Genomic DNA, 22,947 nt, shown 5'->3' with positions numbered 1-22,947 from the left:
ACAGGGGGTGATCACCTCTCCCTACTCGTGCTGGCCACAGGGTTTTGAATACAACCCTGATCACTGCAGGAGAGTGCTAGCAGAAACATCTGAACAAATACACGGCCTCTACCCAGTCACTGCAAGAAGTAAAGCGTCTTCCCCAGACTTAGGATTCACTTATGACAAAATATCATCTGGACTCATAAAACTTGAGTGTCACCTTTTTTTAAATTACACCTATCAATCAAATCTAATTTTGCCTCACAAATAGGTGGCTCTATGGTTTTACACAAGATGTGAAGAGCCCTTTTCTCATACACACATCTACAGAAATAAGAAGCTATGCCTATCATTTTGACCAACTTACATGGTTTTAAAATGGTTGAAATGATGGAATGCAGACTCCTGAGGACTTTTGTTGCTGCTGAGCTGCTGCTTTTGCCTACTGCCTCTTTAAAGAGTGTAATCCTAGCACAACTCCCATTAACTTGCGAATTAGTTACCCCATAACAAACAGGTTCTTCTATTTGTACTTCTGTGCCACAAAAGAGAAAACTGCCTGGAAAAGAACCCAGCATCTATTCTGAGAAAGGCACAAAATGCCACCAAAGGGTCACAAAATCACCTTCAAAAAGATTCTGACCACTTATCCTTCAGCTAAAGTTGCTCCTGTTACACACTCGCATGTTTCCTATGGTCTGTCCTCCATCAGTAACGTAAATACTATCTGGAACGTTAAGTCACTTAAATTTGATGTCAGCTCTAAGCTACCATGTTGAGGTCACAACACCATTTCAACAAAAGGAAATGTAGCAACATAATATAGTATCATCTAAATAGCTCTCTTGAATTCTGTCATGGAGGACTCATCAATTTTAAGTCACAAAATTGCATACCTTGTTTATTAGATGCTCAGTGACCACTTCTCGTAGTCCAGTGTAGAGTTTCTCACCGTGTTTATGCAATACCATCGTATAGGCGTTCCTGTACAGCTCCTCGAAGCTCAGACCACTGTTGTTCTTCCGCTGTATCTCCTGGATTGCATTCTTCAGAAGATCCCAAATGCTGTTCACATATTTCTCGTCCATAGTCATCTGTGAAAATAAGAGAGTCTTGTTCAGAATGAAGAAAGATCACTAAAGGAAGTCATCTTCAGGAGTTGTAAGTCCAGGAGCAGTAATTGCTTCCACGGCATGCTGTCAATTTCGTTATCACAACGTTTCTCAAATTCATCACAAGACAAACAGTATTTAGGAAACTAGTTCAAGGAATAATTATCATTTACAAATGCTTAATACTTTTCTCCTTCAGAGCTGCAAATCCCCAGAACCAAACTCCAGAGCCTCTGTGGGAGGTACGAGTCTCTTCCCTCCTCCTCTATCCGTAGATTCAGACTGCATTGGCTTGGAAGGGACCCTCAAAGGTCATCTTGTCCAAACCCCCTGCAGTGAGCAGGGACACCTCTAACTAGATCAGGCTGCCCAGGGCCACACTGAGCCCAGTCTTGAATACCTCCAGTGACAGGGGCTCAACCTGTTCTAGTATTTTACCACTCCCATTGTAAAGAACATCCTCCTGATGTCCAAACTAAAGCTGCTCTGCTCCAGTTTCAAACCACTGCCCCTCATCCTATCACTACAAGCCCTTCTAACAGTCCTTCCCCAGCCTTCCTGTAGGCCCTCCTTCAGATACTGAAATGCAGTTATAAGGTCTCCTCAGAGCCTTCTCTTCTCCAGCCTGAACAGTCCCAATTCTTTCACTCTGGCTTCACAGAAGAGCAGCTCCAGCCCTCTGGTCATCTTTGTGGGTCCAGAGGACCCATTTCACATTTCTCATCTTATAGAGGCCCCAGAGCTAGACATGGTACTTGAGGTGAGGTCTCAGTAGAGCAAAGTGGCAGAATCACCTTTCTTGACCTGCTGCCCATACTTCTTTTGATGCAGCCTAGGATGCCACTGACCCTTTGGGCTGCAAGTTCCCATTGTTGGCTCACTTCAGACTCCCATCCACCCGGTATCTTAATTTCATCATATCCCAGAATGTATGGATATTGAGGATTGCCCTGACCCACGGGCAGGATCATAGAATTGTTAGGGTTGGAAGGGACCTCAAGGATCATCAAGTTCCAAACCCCGTGCCATGGGCAGGGACCCCTCACACTAGATCAGGTTGCTCAGAGCCACATCCAGCCTGGCCTTAAAAACTTCCAGAGGCGAGGCTTCCTCATCCTTGGGTAACCGGATCTTGCACTTTGCCTTATTGAACCTCATGAGATTCTCCTCAGCGCTCCTCTCCAGCCTGTCCAGGTCCCTCTGGATGGCATCTGATCCTTCAGTCTTATCAACCACACCATTTAGTTTTGCATCATCTACAGATTTGCTGAGGGTGCATTTATTCTCACTGTTGGTATCATTGATGAAGACACTGAACAGCACTGGCCCCAGTACAGACCCCTAAAGGGACACCACTTGACACCCATCTCCATCGTCAAGTTCCCTCTGGAGAGACTCCAAACCTACCTGGGCACTGCAATCCTGGACAACCTGCTCTGGGTGACTTTAGCAGCAGAGGTTGGACTAAGTGATCCTCAGAGATCCCTTCCAACCCCTAATAACATGATGGGATTCTGTGTGAATGTTGTCCCCCTCCCTGCTTTTTTGCTTATTCTGCCAGGTATAATATTGAAAGGTCATTTATTTTCTTTCTAATTTGCATTTGCTACATTAGAGCCTCTTCATTCAGGGAAACTCTTTTCTAAAGCCTTCCTGAACAAGCAATTTCACAAACACTGACAATGAAGGCAAGTATTTAGAACTGCAGACATCATTCCAAGTAAAAGCTTTCCAGTTTGCCTTCAAATAAAAACAAAACACCCCTACGTTTTGTTTTCAAACAAAGCACAGACTCAAACCAGTACTTGTCAATGCCATTTTCTCTCCTCACTAATTAAAAAATCTCCCAGCCAACATGACCTTTTTAGCTCAACTGCAACTTAACTGCTCACACACTGAAACAACAACAAAGAATAGGTGTAAAAATGGCAAATCCCCACGTGTTAGTTTGAAGAGGTGTTACAACACTGCTGGTTTTTGGCTGCTCTGCCGGTAAACATTTCTGTAGGTTTCAGATAAGCACCACATCCAGAAATTCAGACCTGCTCAAGAAAAGCTAAAAGCAAACTGTTTGGAGTCTTCTACTTTTCTGGTTTGTTTGTTTTTTATAGCATTTGGATTAAAAAAAATGACTGTTACATCCCTGAATATAAACACAAATACAGAGCTTTCTGCCACTTACTTGATGCACCATGACCTACTCTGAAAGCACAAGATCCATAAAAGGTCATTTTAGAGTACATACATCCTTAGGATAAATGTACAGAACTACTATAAATCATTTTTTTTACCTTTTAAGATTATGCATGAAGGACTCTGCCTCTCTGTGCAGCTTCTTATTCCCCTACTGACTTCAGATTAATTTCTGTGAGATTTTATGGGGAAGAAGTTTGCTGAAGTTCTAGGCTATGAAATGAGAAGAGCACTGTCTTCCAAAACAGATCTGTCTTGCTTGCAGGGGTGTTTTCTGACATAGCAAAGCCTCCTAATACTTCAAATAAATCCACTCCATCAGACAGCAAAAGTCACTGCAGTAAAGATTTAGCAAGAATTTATTATTTCCTCCCCACTGCTGAACACAGTTGTTTGGCTTGTGAACAGAAGAGGTCTTCCTGCATCATGCTCCTCAATCTTATGTAAGAATTGCATCCTGGAATCATTTCATTCAGGTTCATCCCTTTTCATCCCCCTTCCTTGCGTCAGGCTTGTCAGACGTTTAAAAATTCCCAACAACTTAAGCAATAAATAAGGTTGTGATGGTATTGGAATGTTTGGGAATTTTTCAGGCTTCTGTACAAAAGCATCTGTAAAACCACCACCAGAGAACTGTGATCCTGATCCTCCAGTCTGACGCAACAGCACAGATTTATTCAACCCTCCAGATCCTTATCAATAAAGTCTGTAAGGGATCCACTTCGACGTGTACAGGATCAGAGCCACAATGTTCTTCCATGTTCATTCCCATATCCCTTTCAATGGCTGTATTTCACAAGTGAAGTACACAGCTGAAATACAGCTGTCTTGCTCGCACCTCCTATTCTTGCAGATTTAAGCTGAAGCTACATTAAATCTAAATCCTTAGTATCTAAAGGGTGGACACTGCAATCCTGGGCAGCCTGCTGTGGGTGACCCTGCTTCAGCAGAGACTTTAGATATATGATCTCTGGAGGTCCCTACCAACTGCCATTATGCTGGGATTCTGCTCTGGGTGCTTTGAAAAAAAACAAACACCCAGGTTCAGAAAAACTTGCAGAAGCAAAACCCCAGTGATAGCAGCAGTGTTTACAGGCAGATTTGCCAAGATAGTAAGAAGCCAGTGTCCAAAGGGAAGAGATGCATTAGCACACTCCAGTGGATCTGAACATTACCTTTCTTGGGGAATGGGACAGAGCTCAAGTCTGTTACTGGCAGGAGAGACAGCTGTTTATAAGAAGCTGCTAGTTGGAAAACTTCCACCAACTGCTGCGCAAACGCCAGTGACTTAAAAATGCAACTTGAACACAAACATCTGAACTCCAAGTGGAGCAGCACTACATATTGAGGAAATTAGACTAAAATATCAGTGCACATGAAAGTGCACTCATCTCACACAAAAAGCAATGTCAGTGGAGGACTTCAAAGGTCCTTTATTCCACAGTACTGCCACAGTGCAGAATCGCATATGTGCAAACCCTTCTTCAACAACATTGGTCTGTTCTACTAAAACACCCCAGACTAAGTAAAAAATAACTTCCAGCAATCTCCATTATCACCTGAAGAGTGTGATACCAGCAGTAAAGCCACTAATAATCCCAAAGCTAACACTAGAAGTCTCCTAGAAGCTAACAATACAGACAGTAACTTCAGCAGCAGTCCTTAAATAAAAGGGACAAGCAACTAACTCCAGTAGTTTTGGTATGACTATGTCATTTCATACAAAATATTGTCATCTCCTTTCTAGCCATGTCATTAAAAGGCAAGTGGAACAGTCCACAGAGGTGGTAGAAGCCCCATGCCTGGAAACATTCCAGGTCATGCTGGACACAGCTGTGCACAACTGCATCTAGTTGAAGATGTTCCCGCTCACTGCAGGGGAGATGGAGGAGGTGACCTTTAAAGGTATCCTCCAACCCAAACCATTTCATGAGTCTATGATCCTATTCCTGGGCAGGAACAATCCCGTGCATTAATATATGCTGGAAAGGAGCTGGACAAAAAAGAACCCAGGGCTCTCAGTAGACATCAAATTGACAACATGCCAATGGGCCCTTGAGGCAAAGAAGGTTAATGGTATCTTGGGCTGCACATGGTGGAGTGACGATTAAAGTTAGTAAGCAGCTCCAGGAGTAAACATTTACACCTGGTAATTGCAGCCTGTCCTCACTCCCCCATTTCCTATCCCTCAGCAGACAAAATGAGCAAGGGCTGACTGATGCCAGCTAAACCTGCCACCACAGGGTTCCTGACCCACAGGACCTGTCAAAACCAAGCCTTCACTTCAATTTCAAGTCAAACCATTCATCAAGATGGTATTAAACAGTCTGTCATGCAGTAACTCTACACCCTTAGCCTACATCCTTCATTGTGGATGAAGCCTGGCTGAGGTTATCCAGGAAAGGGCAAGAGCAGTACATTTTGTGCCTCAGAACCTCATTACTACTTGAAATTTTATAAACCCTTCCAACACTGTTAATTTAAAAGACGAGAATTTAAAATGACAGCTGCATTGTCTAGTGTTTGCTCCAAGAACATCTCTGAGAAGTGGCACATTAAATGGAATGATATTCTTCTGCTGCAGAACAGATCAAACGTACTCCTGTTAATGACAAACGAAGAGCCCAACATTCAGACTTCTCTGAATTCTGAGGTCTTCATCCTTGCCTAGCAAGGAGCACATCTGAAAGAGATACACTGGCAGCACCATACTGTACGGCAAACATCAGTATGTCAAGAAGCAAACAACTCCATAACACACAAATATAAACTACATTCCACACAACCAAAACTACCAGGCTCACATTTCCTCAGCAGTGTTATCTGAATAGGTGGACACATTCAGAACACAACTAGAAGCTAACAGAAGGAGCATTAAGAAAGGACACCTTGACCTGTGGCTGTTCTCCATCTTGGCTACTACTACATTCTGCTGTAAGAGTTACAGGGAGGTCACAAGAATGTGCTAGCGAAACTAGTCCTAATAACTAGGCTTCTCTTCCCAAGTGACCTGCAACAACAACTGGAGGTGACAATCCAGTATTACCTATACCTCCTAGGAGTGCTGGAGAATACTTAACCACACTATCATCACAGAATCGTGGAATGGTTTGGATTGGAACTGCACCTCTCTCAGAGAGTGTTTGTAGTGGAGGGGAAATCTCTGCCTGTTGTTTGCTTCTGGTATCTGCCAGTTATCACAAAATGGTTTGGGTTGGAAGTGACTGTAAGGATCATCTAGTTCCAACCTCCTGCCACAGGCAGGAACAACTCTTACTAGAACAGGTTGCTCAAGGCCCCATCCAACCTGCCTTTGAACACTTCCAGGGTTGAAGGCTCCACAACTTCTCTGAACAACCTGTTCCACTGCCTCACCATGGGGAAGAATTTCTTCCTAACATCTAATCTAAATCAAGCTTGTAGTTTAAAGCCATTGCCCCTAGTCCTGTCACTGCATGCCTTTCTAACAAGTCTTTCTCCAGCAATCCTGCAGGCCTCCTTCAAACACTGGAAGGCTGTTTTAAGGTCTCCCTGGAGCCTTCTTTACTCCAGGCTGAACAACCTCTCCTGCCTTCACAGGAGCGTTAATGGATAACACTGTTATCATTTACAACATTAAATATTGACACTATTTTTGTTCCTCACTCAGCCCTTGACACTAAAGCCTTACCCTTGTTTAGGTGGGCAATCTCTACACTAAACTCCACATTCCTCCTGCAAGGAATATTCATGGCCTCCACCGTGCTACATTCCAGGCTCAGATGAGCCAAGGAGCCCATGCTGAGAGTAATCCTATAGAGGCCATAAAGTCTGCCCGTGAAAAAGACTCAAGCCTCTGTAGAACAGCCAGTGCTCCGTGACAATACTCAAGACAGTAGTGGAAATGCAGGGATCACAATCTCCACCTTTCCTTCCCAGCTCTGTCAGGCTTTACTCAGCCAAAGCAAGCAAAATGTGCAATTAAGTCATTGAAACACCCAAGAGCTGCAGGATTTTAGGCAAAACCTTCTCCTTCCCCACCTTGCTTTAATGGGTTCTCTAGCAATAAAAAGTTGCCCTGCCAGCATGGAACAGGAAAGGTAAGCAGATTAAAAAGTGATTGTTCCTTAAAAGCTGGGATTGTACCTCCTGCATAGTGACTGACAGATTGGGCCTACCTCCCAGGCACTGACTGTCTCAGAGCACTGCTACTTTCGTTACAAAACAAGGGCCACTCTGGGGTGGGGGGCTTCAAGAAGGGGTTTGGTTGGTCAGTTTTGATAAGCTTTACAGCAAATTGTAATATCCTGCAAGAACTTCCTTTTCTAGTAAACCTAAAGCCCAGGAAGAAGAGCTGCTCTTCCTCTCAAGAGGTGACATGCTCTGTGTTACAGGAAGACCTGACAGGAACGTCACTTCTGAGTAGCAATTTCAGAGCCTATATGAGGAGTTTAAACCACAGAAAATGTCACATTGCAGCAACAGTTTTGACAGGTTTAGGGAGACTGAGCAGATTTAAAGAGAGATAAGAGACTCCTCTTCATAGTTCAGGAACCAACACAGAAGAATGAGACTAATTCTGAGCTGCCAATATACCTCATTCTAGATTTCAATTTGTAATTGATACAATTTCTTCTTCTCCCCCCCCCCCCCCCCCCCCCAAATTACACAGTGGTGATTCTGTGGGCACAGACATCCTTTCCATTTACTGACCCTCACATACTTTCCCAACACTCACTCATAGTGTTTTTAACTACTACTAAGCAACTCTAAGAATGCATCATATACACAAAGACTAAGGTCAACAGTCGTTCACAGAATTGTACCACAGCATCTCCCAACTCTAAACGGCAAAACATTTAGTCAGTAACAAACATCAGAAGCGCAGTATGGAACAGCACCTATTTAATTCCAAACTGCATGTGTATTCCCTACTCTCTAACACCCCTGAGACTCTTCAATTTGGCAATTATCTTCAGTTTCCCATTAGAGCTGCAGGCTCCTGCACAACACATTTAAGTTCATGGTCAAGCCTTATCCATCTTTTTCCTCTCCTGCAGGTCAGTTGAGTATAGTCCAGAAACTACATCATGCTGTCTAAAAACTTGAACGTAGGGTTCAACTCACAATTTATGATGCTCAGTGTACACAATGCACCTTCAAACAGTCACTCCCATTAATAAAGATTAAAAGAGAACTCTCATGAATACAGATAACAGCAGAATATTACTTTTCTGAGTGGGTCAATAAAAAATGAATGATAGTTCACCAGCCTCATTTTTCATTCTCTCACTGGTATATATTGATTACCACACAACAGTTTAAGATTCTGTATCAGGAAGTTTAAGTAAAACCACAAAGATAATCAAAGTCAGTAAATACTGTATGTACAATCACTTATACAAAGCTTAACTCTGTCTCTTGTACACTCATCTGTCTTCTGTATTTTCCACAAGACCCAAGCTCCTGCTGTAGTCAGAAGGGACTGAGAATGTTGGTTGCTGGAGGAATAACAAAGAAAACAGCCCAATATAACTTCTTTTTAAAGTAAACTTTCAAAGATGCTAGGGAATACACTAGGGACTTCATTGTAGACTTGCACACTTTGCCCAAAGAGAATAGCAGAACCCTTATTTAATTAAAAAAATATAAAAATTCACTTGTAAAAAAGTTATCCTACCCCAGCACCTGCAGACAAATAGAAATGCTTTTTCAAGTATCAAAAGCCATTATCTGTGAATGAGTAAATCTTCTCCTGCCATGCTGCAAGCTTCTGCCCATCTGTCACAGGATCACATACTGCTCTAAGTTGAAAGGGACCTTTAAAGGTCATCTAGGCCAATAACCCTGCAGTCAGCAGGGACATCTTCAACTAAATCATGTTGCTCAGTGTCCCAAACAACCTGAGCTGGAATGTTTCTAGGAATGGGGCATCTACCACCTCTCTGGGCAACCTGGAATAGAGCCTTACCACACTCCATGTAAAACATTTGTTCCTTCTATCTAGTCTAAAAATCTCTCCTCTTCCATCACCCGTTGTCCTGTCACAATCTTTCTTACAGGCCCCTTTCAGTACTGAAAGGCCACACTATGGTCTCTCTGGAGCCTCCTCTTCCCCAGGCTGAACAACCCCAACTCTCTCAGTCTGTCCTCACAGCAGAGGGCTTCCAGACCTCAGATCATTATTGTGGCCTCCTCTTGACCTCCTCTAAGAGGTCCATGTCTCTTCTGTGCTGCAGTCTCCAGAGCTGGGGACAGCATTGCAGGTGAGGTCTCACCAGAGCAAAGTATACCAGAGCAGAATCCCCTCCCTCAACATGCTGTCCACACTGCTGGGAATGGAACCCAGTATATGGTTAGCTTCTGGGCTGTGAGCACAGTGTTGGCTCATGTCCAGCTTTTCACCCACCATCATGACATGAAACATTGGAAAAAAAAAAGTTGCATTTAAAATATAACAACTGGTTTTGTTCTAACTCCCAGAACTGAATTGGTTAAGAGGCTAAATATAGGAAGTTCTAGTTCAAAAGATAGTTGTCAGTGCTACAGAACGAAAGTGCTTATACAGCCAAAATAGTGACATTGCCTGTACTATTAACTAAGGTTCTTTTAAAAACATTCAATGACATTTCTACAATGCTCATTACCATAGTGCCTGAAAATGGAGGAGGATTATAAAGCAACTATAATGAAACTACTTATTTCCTAAGACACTTCAACCTAACACTGGTAGAAAAGAACTGTCTATACTTCTGAGACTTCTCTTACTCATCTGGAAACTGCTAGAGCTGGTCTAGCTCCTAAGTGCACACTTCAGAAAATCTTTTAGCTTTGCAAAGTAGCAGAAGCATTTTCTGACATGAAATAAGTTTTAGGCTTATTTCAGTAGCTGTAGTGGTTATTTAAGAAGCAAATTGGGGGCAGGAGGGAAAGAAAAAAAGAGACTATATCAAGTCAAAAAAGTCCATTCCAAACAAAGCAGGAATAAACACAATCTGACACCAAAAATCTGCCTACTCCCTTTCACACAGAAGAACAAAAAATAGTATCAATATTTTGAAGACTAATGAAAAGCTTGGAGTCCTCCTGACTCGCTTTAGAAGCAGCAATCCTAGCACAACTGTCCTCAAATTAAAGCTAAGGAAAAAAAGATTCTGAAAGGTTTGTGTAACAGCAGGAACTGTGTTTCTCAAATAAATACAATAGCTTGAAGGTTTCTCTCCTAAACAAAGCTGGGTGTTAAAAGAAAATACTTGAACCTAATTTGAACAGCAGAAATGGAATAAAGAGGACCTGAATTTCTGGGAGTGAATCATCCCTTTCATCTGTCAGCAGGACTCTGGAGGTCTAGAAGGTGCAGGGGGGACAGGTAGTTCTGCACATCCTAGAGATCAGCAGTGTCTGTAGCTGTCAAACGGGCTCTTGTCAAAGGTGAAATGACAGGCAGTGGAAAGAGTGGCACAGCATTTGATCAACCACTGGACATGACTTTCCCCATTTACAACAAAGGGTCAAATCCTACATATTTTATTCAAGTTGTTTAGCATTCTACTTCAGTAACAACCTCAGAAAAAACAAAGGCGTGCTTTTCACAATCTGAGGCCTCCGTGACTATGAGCAAACACCACAGGGCTCAGCTGCAACACTCCTCAAAGCAGCTTACATGAGGTAACAGCCACATGCCATCTCTTACACTGGAGCAGAAGGAAGGTGGCTCATTCCTCTTCCGCTGCAGTTACTGCCAATTTACTAAAGACTTAAGAGCAGAAAGTTGTTTGCTTACCTATAACCTAGTAAGATTTACCCAAAGACTAAAAATTTCTGCAACTATTGAATTTCAGTGGACTTTGGATCCCTAACTCCATTCATCTCCTTTTAAAAGCCATCTGTGGGTCTGAAGCACTCCAGGTAACATGAAGTAGGCAGTCTTGCAACTGCCACAGTGACAAGAGTTCACTGTCTGCAGAAGCAGCACTAGTAAAGCCAGCCTGTTATTCGTATCATGCCTAACTCTACAGCAACAGAAACCCAAGCCAAAATAGCGTAAGATTTGGATTTGTTTGGTGATCATGCTTGTTAGTTTTAAGATCATCATCCAAACACTACAAAGTAGAAATAAATTTCATTAATCTAATATGAGGTAAATTCAAGGGGCTTTTTGGCAAATATTTTGTATTGATGATTTGTATTACATCAAAATGATAATGTTTTAAAGAAAAATATAGGTGCTGCATGCTTCAGTTCAGAACTGTGAGGGAAAAAGCAATGCAGTCCTGCACACCCAATCCTTGAAGGCACAGGCTCTCCTCAGGGGTATCATCCCTCCAAGAGACAAAAAAAATCCATTAGCTCATTAACTTCCCAGCCTGGATGATCAGGATCCAGAAAGCTTCCCCGAACCACAAATGGCTTACTCCTTGCCCACACAACTTCAATGCAAATCCCACAGGAATTATTTCTGGCTTTTTTCCATTAACCTACAAGCTGGTCAATATTTTACAACTGTCCAAAAAAGAACACTACATCAAGAGGAGATGTGTGACATATACACTGTTTTATACAGATTGTAGATACCTTTCCTGAGCCATTTCAAAACCAAGGAATCCAGTGGATGATTTGGGGGGGGATGAAGGAAGAAGGGACACATTAGAGTGGCCTTTAAAGGCTTTGGAGGCAGTGTACCCAGGTGGCCAAGATGACCAAAAGCATCCTGGCCTAAATCAGCCCTAGTGTGACCAGCAAGAGTAGGACAGGAATTGTCCCCCTGTACTTGGCACTGGTGAGGCCACACCTCAAATGGTGGGTTCAGTTTTGGGTCCCTCACCACTGACTACAAGGACACTGGGGAACTGAAGCAGGTCCAAAGAGCAACAAAGTTGATGAAGAGAGCACAAGTCTTGTGAGGAGCAGCTGAGGGAACTGAGCTTGTTTAGCCTGGAGTAAAGGATGACCTTCTCAATGTCTACAACTCCCTTAAAAGGAAGCTGGAGAAAGCTGTCAGTCTCTTCTCCCAGGTAACAAGCAACAGGACAAGAGAGGCCTCAAGTTGCACAAAGGCTGGATATTAGGAAAAATAAAATTTACTGAAAGAGTGGTTAAGTCCTGACACATGCTGCCCAGGGAAGTGGTGGGATCATCGTTCCTGGAACTGTTCAAAAAAGCATGAAGATGTGGCACTAAGGGACGTGGTTTACATCTCAGACTTGGCAGTGCTATGTTAAGGGCTGGGCTTGATCATGGAGGTCTTTTTCAACTTTAATGATTCCATGGCAGCTCCTCTGTAAGGAAAATGGCACAATCCCAGAACTTGTATAGTAAATAAATTATAACATCTTATAGTAGACAGAGGCCAACAGAGGATAATTTCTTAGCTTACTTCAGGGAGAAGAAAGAAGATACATGTAATAAATGACTACAGATAATCAATACTACTTGCATGCTGACCATCACCTTTCTCTAGGGGATTTTTGCCCCTTACAGAGCACACACCATGACCAGATGCACAGATCTGCAGGGCCTGGAAGAACAAAACTATCACTGAAACAAAGCAGGACAAGAAAAAAAAAAATAATCCAGAGCTATACATGAAGTTATATCCATGTATGGAATATCAAAATAGGTCTGCTCAGATGCTATCAGCGCTTTAAAAACCATAGCATGGAAGTCAAAAGAAAGTCTTTCAATAAGGATTCTCCACATACAAGAAGGAACAGCCACACTCAGCCTTTACTCAAGAGTATATGGAGCCTAAGAAATTAATGTTATGAGTTTAAGCTACTCCTATTTCATTTCACATGCATGACTTAAATCATTGTCTTACCATTATTCTCATTAATATGAAACCAAAAACAGGCATAAATGCACCTTATCCGCGACCATAAACAAAGTGAGTTAAGTGTACATTTTACATGCTATTACTCCTTATTTGAACTACAAGCAAAGCAGTTTCAGCCCTCAAACACTTATTTTATGCACAACTCATTAAAGAATCAAGGCAACTCCACAGCAAGCATCATCCAAAGAAGCATTTATTGCAATTCTGTCTTCCTTGGTGTACTCAGGCATTAAATGCACTTTTTTCTTTCCCTAAGTGCAGTATGGAAGTTCTTTTCTTAAGCCATCTAACAGCATTTCCTTCTACTGATTGCTCCTTCACAGAAGAGCTATCAGCAATTTAAAAATCCTACTGGCTTTAACTGAACTTCAGAAAAATGAAATAATTATATGGGAATTAGAACAGCCATGCTGTAGTGTTCTACTACAGTGCTTTCCTCCTCCTTGTTTTCACAAAACCCGCCTCTGAATGTGAAGTAGGAGTTCACTTCTTCTCAAGAGCTGGTTTTCCACATATGCAGCTACTAGAAACCAAAGATAACATCCAGCAATCATCCACACAAGGTCAAGAACCCATTTTGGACTCTTAACAGAATCATTGTGCATTTTATGAATGGAATCAAGCAAACCATCTGTAGAAAATCTGTCCCAGTCTATCACAAAATGTTTTCACCAAATACAGACATTTTCAGGCACAGTCATGGGGATGAAAATTTAGATCATCTGCACTGAGCCTACTTGTCCTGCAGCCGAGGCCCAAAGACTTCAGAATATATGAGAAATTCTGAGAAATGTTGGGACTTAGGCTCTGTAGAGCTGCTCAGAAGAGAACAAAGAAGCATTGAGAAATTGTAGTAATTTTCTGTGAGAAAATGGGTTTCTTACTTATTGACTCCCCACATAGAATACCAAAAAGTTTTCACCAGTTTTAGAACAACTCTTAAAGCCCTTTTACCTACTACTACTAGGGAAAAACAGTAATTCCTGTGTAATAATGCACTGCTTACAACAGAAGAATGAGGGGGTAGAGAAATCTACCTAAGCACTTGAAGAAACCAACAACTCTTAAGAGACTGCTGGTGATGTTACTGCATTTATAGTTTTCCACAGAAAAATCAAGTAAATCACAAATATAGGCAAGATTCATAAACCACAATACCCTTTCCAATGCCATGCACACATTTAGTCAACACTCAGACCAACTGGATAATGATTGCTCAGAACCTTGAGGCCTGATCAACAAGAGGAAAAAAAAAAGCTTTGCAACCGAACCCCAAGCAGTGACCGAACTTGGGAATGAACGCTAATGAACTGGGCTAGACCACAACTGAAAGATCAGTATGTACACGGTGTTAAAAAAACAGCCAAACAAACCCCACCTACAGCTACTCACAAATCAACTCTGGAATTAGTGTATTATCATAGAATCCTAGAATGATTTGGGCTGGAAGGCATCTTGAAGACCACCTAGTTCTAACTCCCTTGCCATGGGTAGGAACACTTTCGACTAGACAGCTTGCTCAAGTTCCCTTCCAACCTGCCTTTCAACTCCTCCTGGCATGAAGCCTCCACAGCTTCTCTGGGCACTCTATTCCAGTACCTCACCACCTTCATGGGCAAGAATTTCTTCCTCATGTCTCACCTAAATCCAGCTTCTTGCAGTTTGAAGCCATTACCCTCATCCTGTCACCATATACCTTTGCAAGAAGTCCCTTTCCAGCCATCCTGTAGGCTGCCTTCCAATCCTCGAAGGTTGCTTTAAGTTCTCTCCAGAGCCTTCTGTTCTCCAGGCTGAACAAATCCTATACTCTCATCCTGAATTCATATGAGAGGTGCTCCAGCCCTCAAAGTGCCCCTTTAACAGTTCCATGTCCTTTTTGTGTTGGGGAGTCCAGACCTGGACACAGTACTCCAGGAGGGGTTTCACAAGAGTGTGGTAGAGGGGGAGTATCACCTCTTTGATCCTGCTGATCATTCACCACTTAGAAATTCTAACTGTAGTATTGGGGCATTCCATTTACTTACAGCATTTCATAAAAAGATCTGTGAGAACTGGAAGGCTTTCATACAATTAACTTTCCAGTAAACAGCAAGTATTTTTCTGTAATTCACAGCAATACACCTTTTTCCTTTGAAGATGATAAACAGTGGTTTTGGTGGTTCGTTGGTTTTGGTTTTTTTATCCTGAGTTGTTTTACTTCTAGGTTTTAAACCTAACAATTTTAGCTGTGAATAGTAACTTATTATTACTGTGCACACCTATGGGTTAATAGCCAAGACACACTTTTAATTATGTTTGAGAATTCAAAGAAATCAAGACTCATAAAATCAACCATGCAGAACATATGTTAACCAGGTAGTCTTGCACATGGGTTTAAATTATTTTAATCGGAGCTGAAAGAGTTTGCAGTAAACTATCCTCCAGTTCTACTTCCATCCTGCCCCCCTGCCTCTCCATTCTTTCACCAACACAGCTCTACACATGCTTTAAGGGTTCTAAGCCACAGCAGAAATACTCACAGTACTCACAGAATCCAACATTGAGAAGATTTTATAGAATGAATTAAAGAATGGTTTGGGTCTGAAGGGACCTCCAAAGGTCATCTAGTCCAACCCCCCTGCAGTCAGCAGGGACATCCTCCACTGGATCAGGTTCCTCAAAGCCCTGTCAAGCCTGACCTTGAATATCTCCAAGAATAGGGCCTTAACCACCTCCCTGGGCAACCTGTTCCAGTGTTCCACTGCTCTCAGTGTAAAGAACTTCCTCCTAACATCCAATCTGAATCTGCTCTTCTCTAATTTAAAAGCTTTGCCCCTCATCATATCACTACAGGCCTTTGTAAACAGTCCCCTCCCAGTCTTCCCATAGGCCCCCTTCAGCTACTGGAAGGCCCTTGTTAGGTCTCCCGAGAGTCTTCTCCAGGCTGAACAACCTCAGCTCCTTCAGCCTGCCCTTGTAGGAGAGGTGTTTCAGACCCTTGATCATTTTCATGGCCATCCTCCGGACATGTTCCATCAGGTCTATGAACTTCTTGTGTTGAAGGCACCAGAGCTGGACACACCAGTCCAGGTGGTCCTAGCAGAGCAATGTGGGAGAATCACTGTTCGCCATGTTTTGTATGTACTGCAAGATGCTCAAGTAAGGCACACAAGCTACCTCAACTTCTTGAATCAATAGATTGACACATTAAGGATTGAAGCAGATATTTAACAAACCTCATTTCAACTTACATCAATTCTGCAAGATTCAACACATACCACAGAAGCAGTTGGTATTTCCTGAGGAAAACAAAACACCTGCTGACACAAAGCCTAAAAGAAGAGGCTGCTAGATCTGGAAAGAAAGATGCAATGGGAATGAAAATACTTTTGCATGAAGGGCTGAAGTGATTTACTTGTAAGTTTACATATCTTTGGTGAAGTTGTAGCATCTATTGCTAAACAGGGTTTAAAGAACCAAAAGGCCTTTTCAGACTCATAGTATCACAAAACTTGGAAAAGACCTCCAAGATGATTGAGTTCAACTGTTTAACACTGCACTGCCAAGTCACCACTAAACCTTGTCCCTCAGCATCGTATCTGCATGCTTTTTGGACACTCCCAGAGATGATAATGCCACCACTTTCCTGGGCAGCCTGTTCCAGGGTTCAACCATTCTTTCAGCAAATAAGTTTTTTTCTAATATTCAAACTAAACTTCCCCTTGTGCAACTTGAGGCCATTTCCTCTCATCCTATCACTCGTCACTAGGGAGAAGAGACCAACCTCCTTTTAAGGAGTTGTAGAGAGCAAGGTGATCTCCCCTTAGCCTCCTTTTCTACAGACTAAACAATCCCAGTTCCCTAGTTGCTCCCTCACAAGACTTATGCTCTTGACCCTTCACCAGCTTCACTGCCCTTCTCTAGATGTGCTCCAGCACCTTCATTTCTGTCTTAAAGTGAAGGGTCCAAAACTGAATGCACTATTTGAGGTGTGGTTTCATCAGTGCCAAGTACAGAGGGAAAAAAATCACTGCCCCAGCTCTGCTGGTCACACTAGTCCTGACTGAGGCCAGGATGCTGTTCAGGCCAATGAGACCAGGCAGCTTTTCAGCCACTCTTCCCCAAAGCTGGAGCAATGCCATATGTTGTGACCCAAACACAGGTCCCAAATGCACAAGACTGGATGAAATGAGAATTTTCTCGGGCACAAGTATTTCAAATGAGTCAGTGAAGCTTATACACATACACACACATACATTCTTGAAGGACTCATCATGTGTAGGATCTCTCTAAATGCTTTTCAGAATTCATAATGCAATGATATAATACACCAGAATAGTTCTGAGAACTGGCAAAACACTATTTGGTAGTATTGCTCTAGAGACGAAAAAGAGGCCTGCAGATAAAAACCCCCAAACCTAAAAGGACTCAAACCCCAAATACCCAGCCCCTGCACACACTATAAACATCAAACCAAAAAACCTACGTTGGGGTCATGCTGTTTTTCAGAAAGATCTGTCCAACCAATTTTATGGTGGTAAGTGACATAGCACATGGACTGAAGGATGAGCTCTTGCTCAAAATTCATTCAACACAGCTTAATGTTGCTTGAATAAATCCTGAATATGAATTCTCCAAGCATTTTCTGAACTCTCATTCACTGTTTATTTCAGTAAGAAATATGCATTTTTATAAAGGCATGTAGTAACAGGACAAGGGGTAATGACTTCAAACTGGGAGGAGAGCGGTGATGTACTGGAACAGGTTGCCCAGAGAAGCTGTGGAGGCTCCAAGCCTGGAAGCGTTCAAAGGCAGGATGGATAAGCCTTGAGCAATCTGCTCCTTTCCAACCCAAACCATTCCATGAGGCTATGATTTTTTTCACTTTGTGCCACTTTTCCATCAAAACACATTTGAAGGTCCTATTTTCCATGAACTGAACAGTCACACCTCCAGGAAACACAATTTAGATGTGCTAGATCTTCATTACAGACAACAAATCTCTCACTGTTTTAAGCATAATTCTAGCAGGTTTTGGCACCACTTTTCACTGATCAACTACATGAACTTAAAATTAAGATTTGCTCTATAAGTTTGTTCCAAAGTGTTTCTTTGGCCAGAGGTAATGGGTTCACTGAGAGGTAAGCAGTGAGTATCAGTTTGAGATCTTGAGAGTACTTTGAATCTGGCAAGGGAAGGAAATAACCTCAAACACTTCTGTAAAACAGATGCCATTAATTCTGGTGTTGTAGGAGCATCAAACCTGCATTTTCACATAAAGCATAAATTGTGTTCAGCAAAAAAACTAGTAATTCAAAACATACAATAAAATACTTACAAGCTGTGTCCAACTTACATCATGGACTATTACTCAACATTTTGTTTAGTGCCCAACCATAACATATTCCTCTTTGCTGCACCGTGTGAACGTGAAACAACAAAGTTCAATGACTGCTTAAGAAAAAAGAGCCTACACTCTCCCAAACCCTCTTTGACTATTCCTCTTTTTGCTTTACCTCTCATGCTGCTCTGCATACTCCCTGGATAGATTTTACACAATTACAGAACAGCGAGAGACTGAAGTGGTGTTAAAAGTACCACACGTGGTTACTGAGCCCAGCACAATGGTGCTACACTAAGTGACTTCGCTGCACAAGCTTAACCTCAACACTTTGTTATAGTTAATAGGGAGTAAACTGTCACCAAAATTTACTTCTGTGATTCTTTCTACATTAAAAAAAAACACCAAATCCCAAATCTGAAGTCTCAAATGAAAACAGTGTAAAGATTATCCCTGTCTTTAAGTCAAGCCCAAGAAGAAAACTTTTCAGTTAGATTTTAAATTAAGAAAATGTTGGTTTTTTTCCATACTGTGAACAGAAAAATCAGTTAATTGTATAGAAAACTGTTTTCTTCCATTACTTTTGATTACTCTACAGCCACTTCAACAAAACAGTACACCACGTACTCAGTGTCACTGTCCTTGAGCTATGAAGAAGCACATCAGAGCACATGCCAGGAGCCAGCAAATATTAATGGATAACAGATAATCCATTACCAATTACAAGAAATAAAGAAGGAATACATAACAAAATTAATTCAAGCTCTTCATATCGCTAGGAACAACACCAGGAGTTTTCAACTAGTTTGGTCAATTGCTCGTCAGTTTCTAGGTAGGCATTAAAAACAACAACTTGGGAGAGGTAGTATTTTGAAAATTACTATTTATCCTTTTCTTTAGCTACTGTAAAATAAAACAATACACTAAGTAACAAAAATATTATAAAACAAACTATCATATTGCCACATCCTAAGAGCCTTTACAATTTCTTTCTCTCTAGCTTAACATAAAGAGGAAAGACAGATGATCCAGAGGAGGGCCTTGAGGACTGGGGCACCTCTCCTGTAATACAGGCTGACAGAGTTGGGGTTGCTCAGCCTGGAGAAGAGAAGGATCTGGGGACACCTTCTAGCAGCCTTTCAGGATTTGAAGGCTTGCAAGATAGCTGGAGAACAACCAGTTACAAAGCTATGTAGTGACAGAATGAGGAACAATGTTTTCAAACTGGAAGAAGCTGGATTTAGATGAGACATTAGGAAGAAATTCTTCCCCATGGAGGGTAGTGAGGCACCGGAACAGGTTGCCCAAAGATGTTTTGGAGGCTCCAGCCTGGAAGTGTTCAAAGGCAGGTTGGATGGGGCCTTGAGCAAGCTGCTCTAGTAGAAGGCGTTCCTGCCCATTGCAGCAGGTTGGATCTAGACGATCTTCAAGGTCCCTTCCAACCCAAACCACTCTGTGATTCTATGATAATAGTAAGTAGCTCCCTTCATGCAAGAGGCAAACTAAGCTAAATCAGGTAGACCTGCTGTGGAAAGATGATCAATAGGAAGACAAATGGAAGCAGTCTACAAAGTCACCTCTGGAAGCACTCTGAATTCAAAGCTGAATAGGAGAGCCACCAAATTTGATATGAAAGAGTGCAGATCAGTAGCTGAGGTACAAATAGTACACTTACTAAATATAGACTCCATCCCACACCCAAATACAGCTTCATTGACAGGAATAATCCTGCTAAGGGCACTGCCACTGCTTGCACTGATGAAGCCATGCAACCACTTAGGCCTCCCCAAAATTCGTGTCAAGAGTTCATGTTAAACTTCAGCTCAATCCTCCTGCAGTTATGAAAGAAATCCCTCCAAATTTCTCAGCCAAGTACATGCTTCCTTCCTATAAACACTTCATCAACAGGATTGTGAACAAAATCTCATAGAAGAGGGAATCAAAACAAAGGGAACACCTGAAAAACTGCTGGCAGGTGTCACCAAGCATTTAATGATGTCTATTTACTTACTGAATTATTTTGAGAAGATAAATCAACTTTATTTTTAAATTTTAACCCAGATACTCTTTAAGCAACTGAAAAGAAGAACAACACTGGCAGAAAGTTTCATGAAGTAAAACACTTGATGGCAAGGTTTAATTTCAGGTATGAGAGGGCTCTGCACCAGCATTCCTCACCCCCCATACTCACTTATGTGGTGAAAAAAGTAAACCACAAAGTGTATTCCATTGTTAACTCTGCCTTTGCTGCCTGACCCCTACCCCTACCTACATGTTAATGGTCTGAACACATGAATCTGTTGAAATTTAAACATTTCTGGTGTAGCTTGTTATAAAGCATACATAGTTTGTTATAAAGCATACGTGTGTGGTTTGCATTGTTCTATTTTCCTGTGAGTTTTCCTGGCCACACTGTGGTAAATATTTTTATTCCCATAGTTCATGTCAGAACCAAACTGACAGTTGTGGAAAAGGTTCTCCAAGGAAATAAATGCAATTTGGAGATCAAAAACCTTTCATCTGCTAAATTAATAATTTCCTATTTATTTTTGACTTTTACCACTAAACATAAGTGTCAAAGAATAAAAGCAGAGGAAAGAGTAAAATATTATAAATCACACTGCTATGATTAAGCCAGCTCCTGAGAATATAAATCCTATGATTACATCAGCAAGAGGTTTGATGGAGCAAATATATTGATATATTCCATACCAGTGAAGAAACATAAACAGGTATGTCCAGTTTCTTTATAAAGCCAAGGAGCATTAGTTCCACACTACTGCCTACTGGGATCAGGCATAGCACCAAAAACGTTAACACTAAACCTTAAAAGCTAGTGACTCAACTAAGTACCTTCTTTTTAACGTACACACCGATGAACACACACACACACATTTCCTGACCATCCTCTGGCAGACTAAGACTTTTCTATTTCTCTCGTTCCTCAACACCATTAATAGTTCTGTGGTTGTTTTTCTGTTGTAAGCTTTAATTGAAGCAACTGTCAAAACACAGCAAGCTTGATGGCAGCATAAATTAATAACCTGGCTCATTCCCCTCTGCAACTCAAGGGGATGGCACGCTCTCAGCTGCACTGAACACGCAGAGAAGTTACCTATGTCTAGATGTTTATAGTAACATCTTCCCAAAAGCTGGCACTGTGCCACCTAAATCTTATAATCATAAGACTTATAGCCTCTTTAGCGGGGTGAAGAGTGAAATAAATTCTCCAAGAGGAAACCCTCCAGAAGACATAAATAAATACAGTCCCCCCTCCTTCCGGGGCTAACTAATTTTGCTAAAGTAGGCGTATAACCTTCGACTCCTTCTTTGAGGCCTTTTCTTTGAAAACAAAGAAACCAGACCCCCGCCCCCAAATGTCGTACGTGGATTTTCATAATTGATTTGCTAGACTGATGGGGAGACGATAATCGCGGGGACCAGTTTCTCCACCTCCCACTCGCCCTGCGAAGGTTGCGCTGCTCCCTAAAGATGCAGCTCGCTCAAGTCCCCGTGTCCCGTCTCCCCTCCCCAGACCTCGCACCGGGGGTGCCCCAGGCCGCCGGCCCGCTGACAGCTCACCCCGCGCCGCTCACACCCGCAACCCCCTCCGAAACCGCCTCTCCGTGGGGCCGGCCCGGCTCACTCCCACACCCCGCGGCCCCGGGCACACAGCACAGCAGGCGGGGAGACGAGGCCGCGGGGCCTGTGGAGGCCGGGGCCTGGCGCGGCCGCTCCGCCCGGCCTAGGCCCGGTACTCACGGGGAAGGCTCGGATCCGCATCTTGGTGTCCTTCCGGCTGCCCGTCCCCTTGCTCAGGTTCGACATCTTCGGGCCCGACGCGGGCGGCGGCTCCTCCCGTCCGGAGGGGCGCCGGGGAACGCGCGACGGGACGGCAAGACCCCGCGAGGGGGGCCGGGGGCTGGACAGGGGAGGCCGCTGGCGACCTTCACTCCGGGCTGCGGCCCCCGGGGCTGCGCGGAAAGGGGGAAAGCCGAACCGAGTCGGGCCGGGCCGAAGAGGAGGGGGAGGGGGAAGCGGCGGGGGAGGCGGCGGCGAGGGGCGAGGCGGCGGCGCAGGCCCCTCGCTCCGGCGACGGCGCTTCCTTCACCCTCCTCCTCCGCCGCGATGGCGGACAAACATCACTCAGTGCGCAGGGCCGAGCGCCCCCCCTCTTTCCTCTCCCTTCCCTCCCCACCACCCTGCCAGCGAGAGACAGATCCGGCCTCGGCAGCAGGCGGGGGCAGTGGCGGCGGGAGGCCGTGGGGCGGGGCCACACATGCGGAGGGGGAGGGGCGGGGGCGTGGCGCGCCGCCGCTCAGCTCTCGCGAGGCTTCCGGCGGCGGCGGGTGGAGCCGCGCGCTGCGGGCTGTCACTGCTCCGCAGGGCGGGGAGCGCGGGAGGAGTGAGCGCCGCTGATTGGTGAAGAGGGGAGAGGGGCGGAGCGAGGCCCGGCTGATGACGGGTCGTCCAAGGGGCGATCAACGGCAGCGGGGAAAGGGTGGGGGTGGCCCGGGATGTGTAGG

The 22,947-nt window shown here is 43.4% G+C and overlaps 1 protein-coding gene across 1 annotated transcript in view; it reads right to left on the bottom strand.

Annotated features, from left to right (window-relative positions):
- The window catches only part of CUL3 (cullin 3), a 50,996-nt gene extending 28,378 nt beyond the window's left edge, over positions 1–22,618 (bottom strand). The window contains exons 1-2 of the mRNA XM_009897588.2: positions 22,184–22,618; positions 879–1,076 (exon numbers count right to left, since the gene is read on the bottom strand). Of these exons, the coding sequence (XP_009895890.1) occupies positions 879–1,076; positions 22,184–22,249 (264 nt within the window). The 5' untranslated portion in view covers positions 22,250–22,618. The remainder of the gene's footprint in view (positions 1–878; positions 1,077–22,183) is intronic.
- Between the last annotated feature and the right edge of the window lie 329 nt (positions 22,619–22,947).

The sequence above is a fragment of the Dryobates pubescens genome, chromosome 32, assembly GCF_014839835.1.
Source record: "Dryobates pubescens isolate bDryPub1 chromosome 32, bDryPub1.pri, whole genome shotgun sequence".
Lineage (NCBI taxonomy): Eukaryota > Metazoa > Chordata > Aves > Piciformes > Picidae > Dryobates > Dryobates pubescens.
Note: the sequence above shows the minus strand (reverse complement) of the source record. Positions and strands in the feature narration are given on the sequence as shown.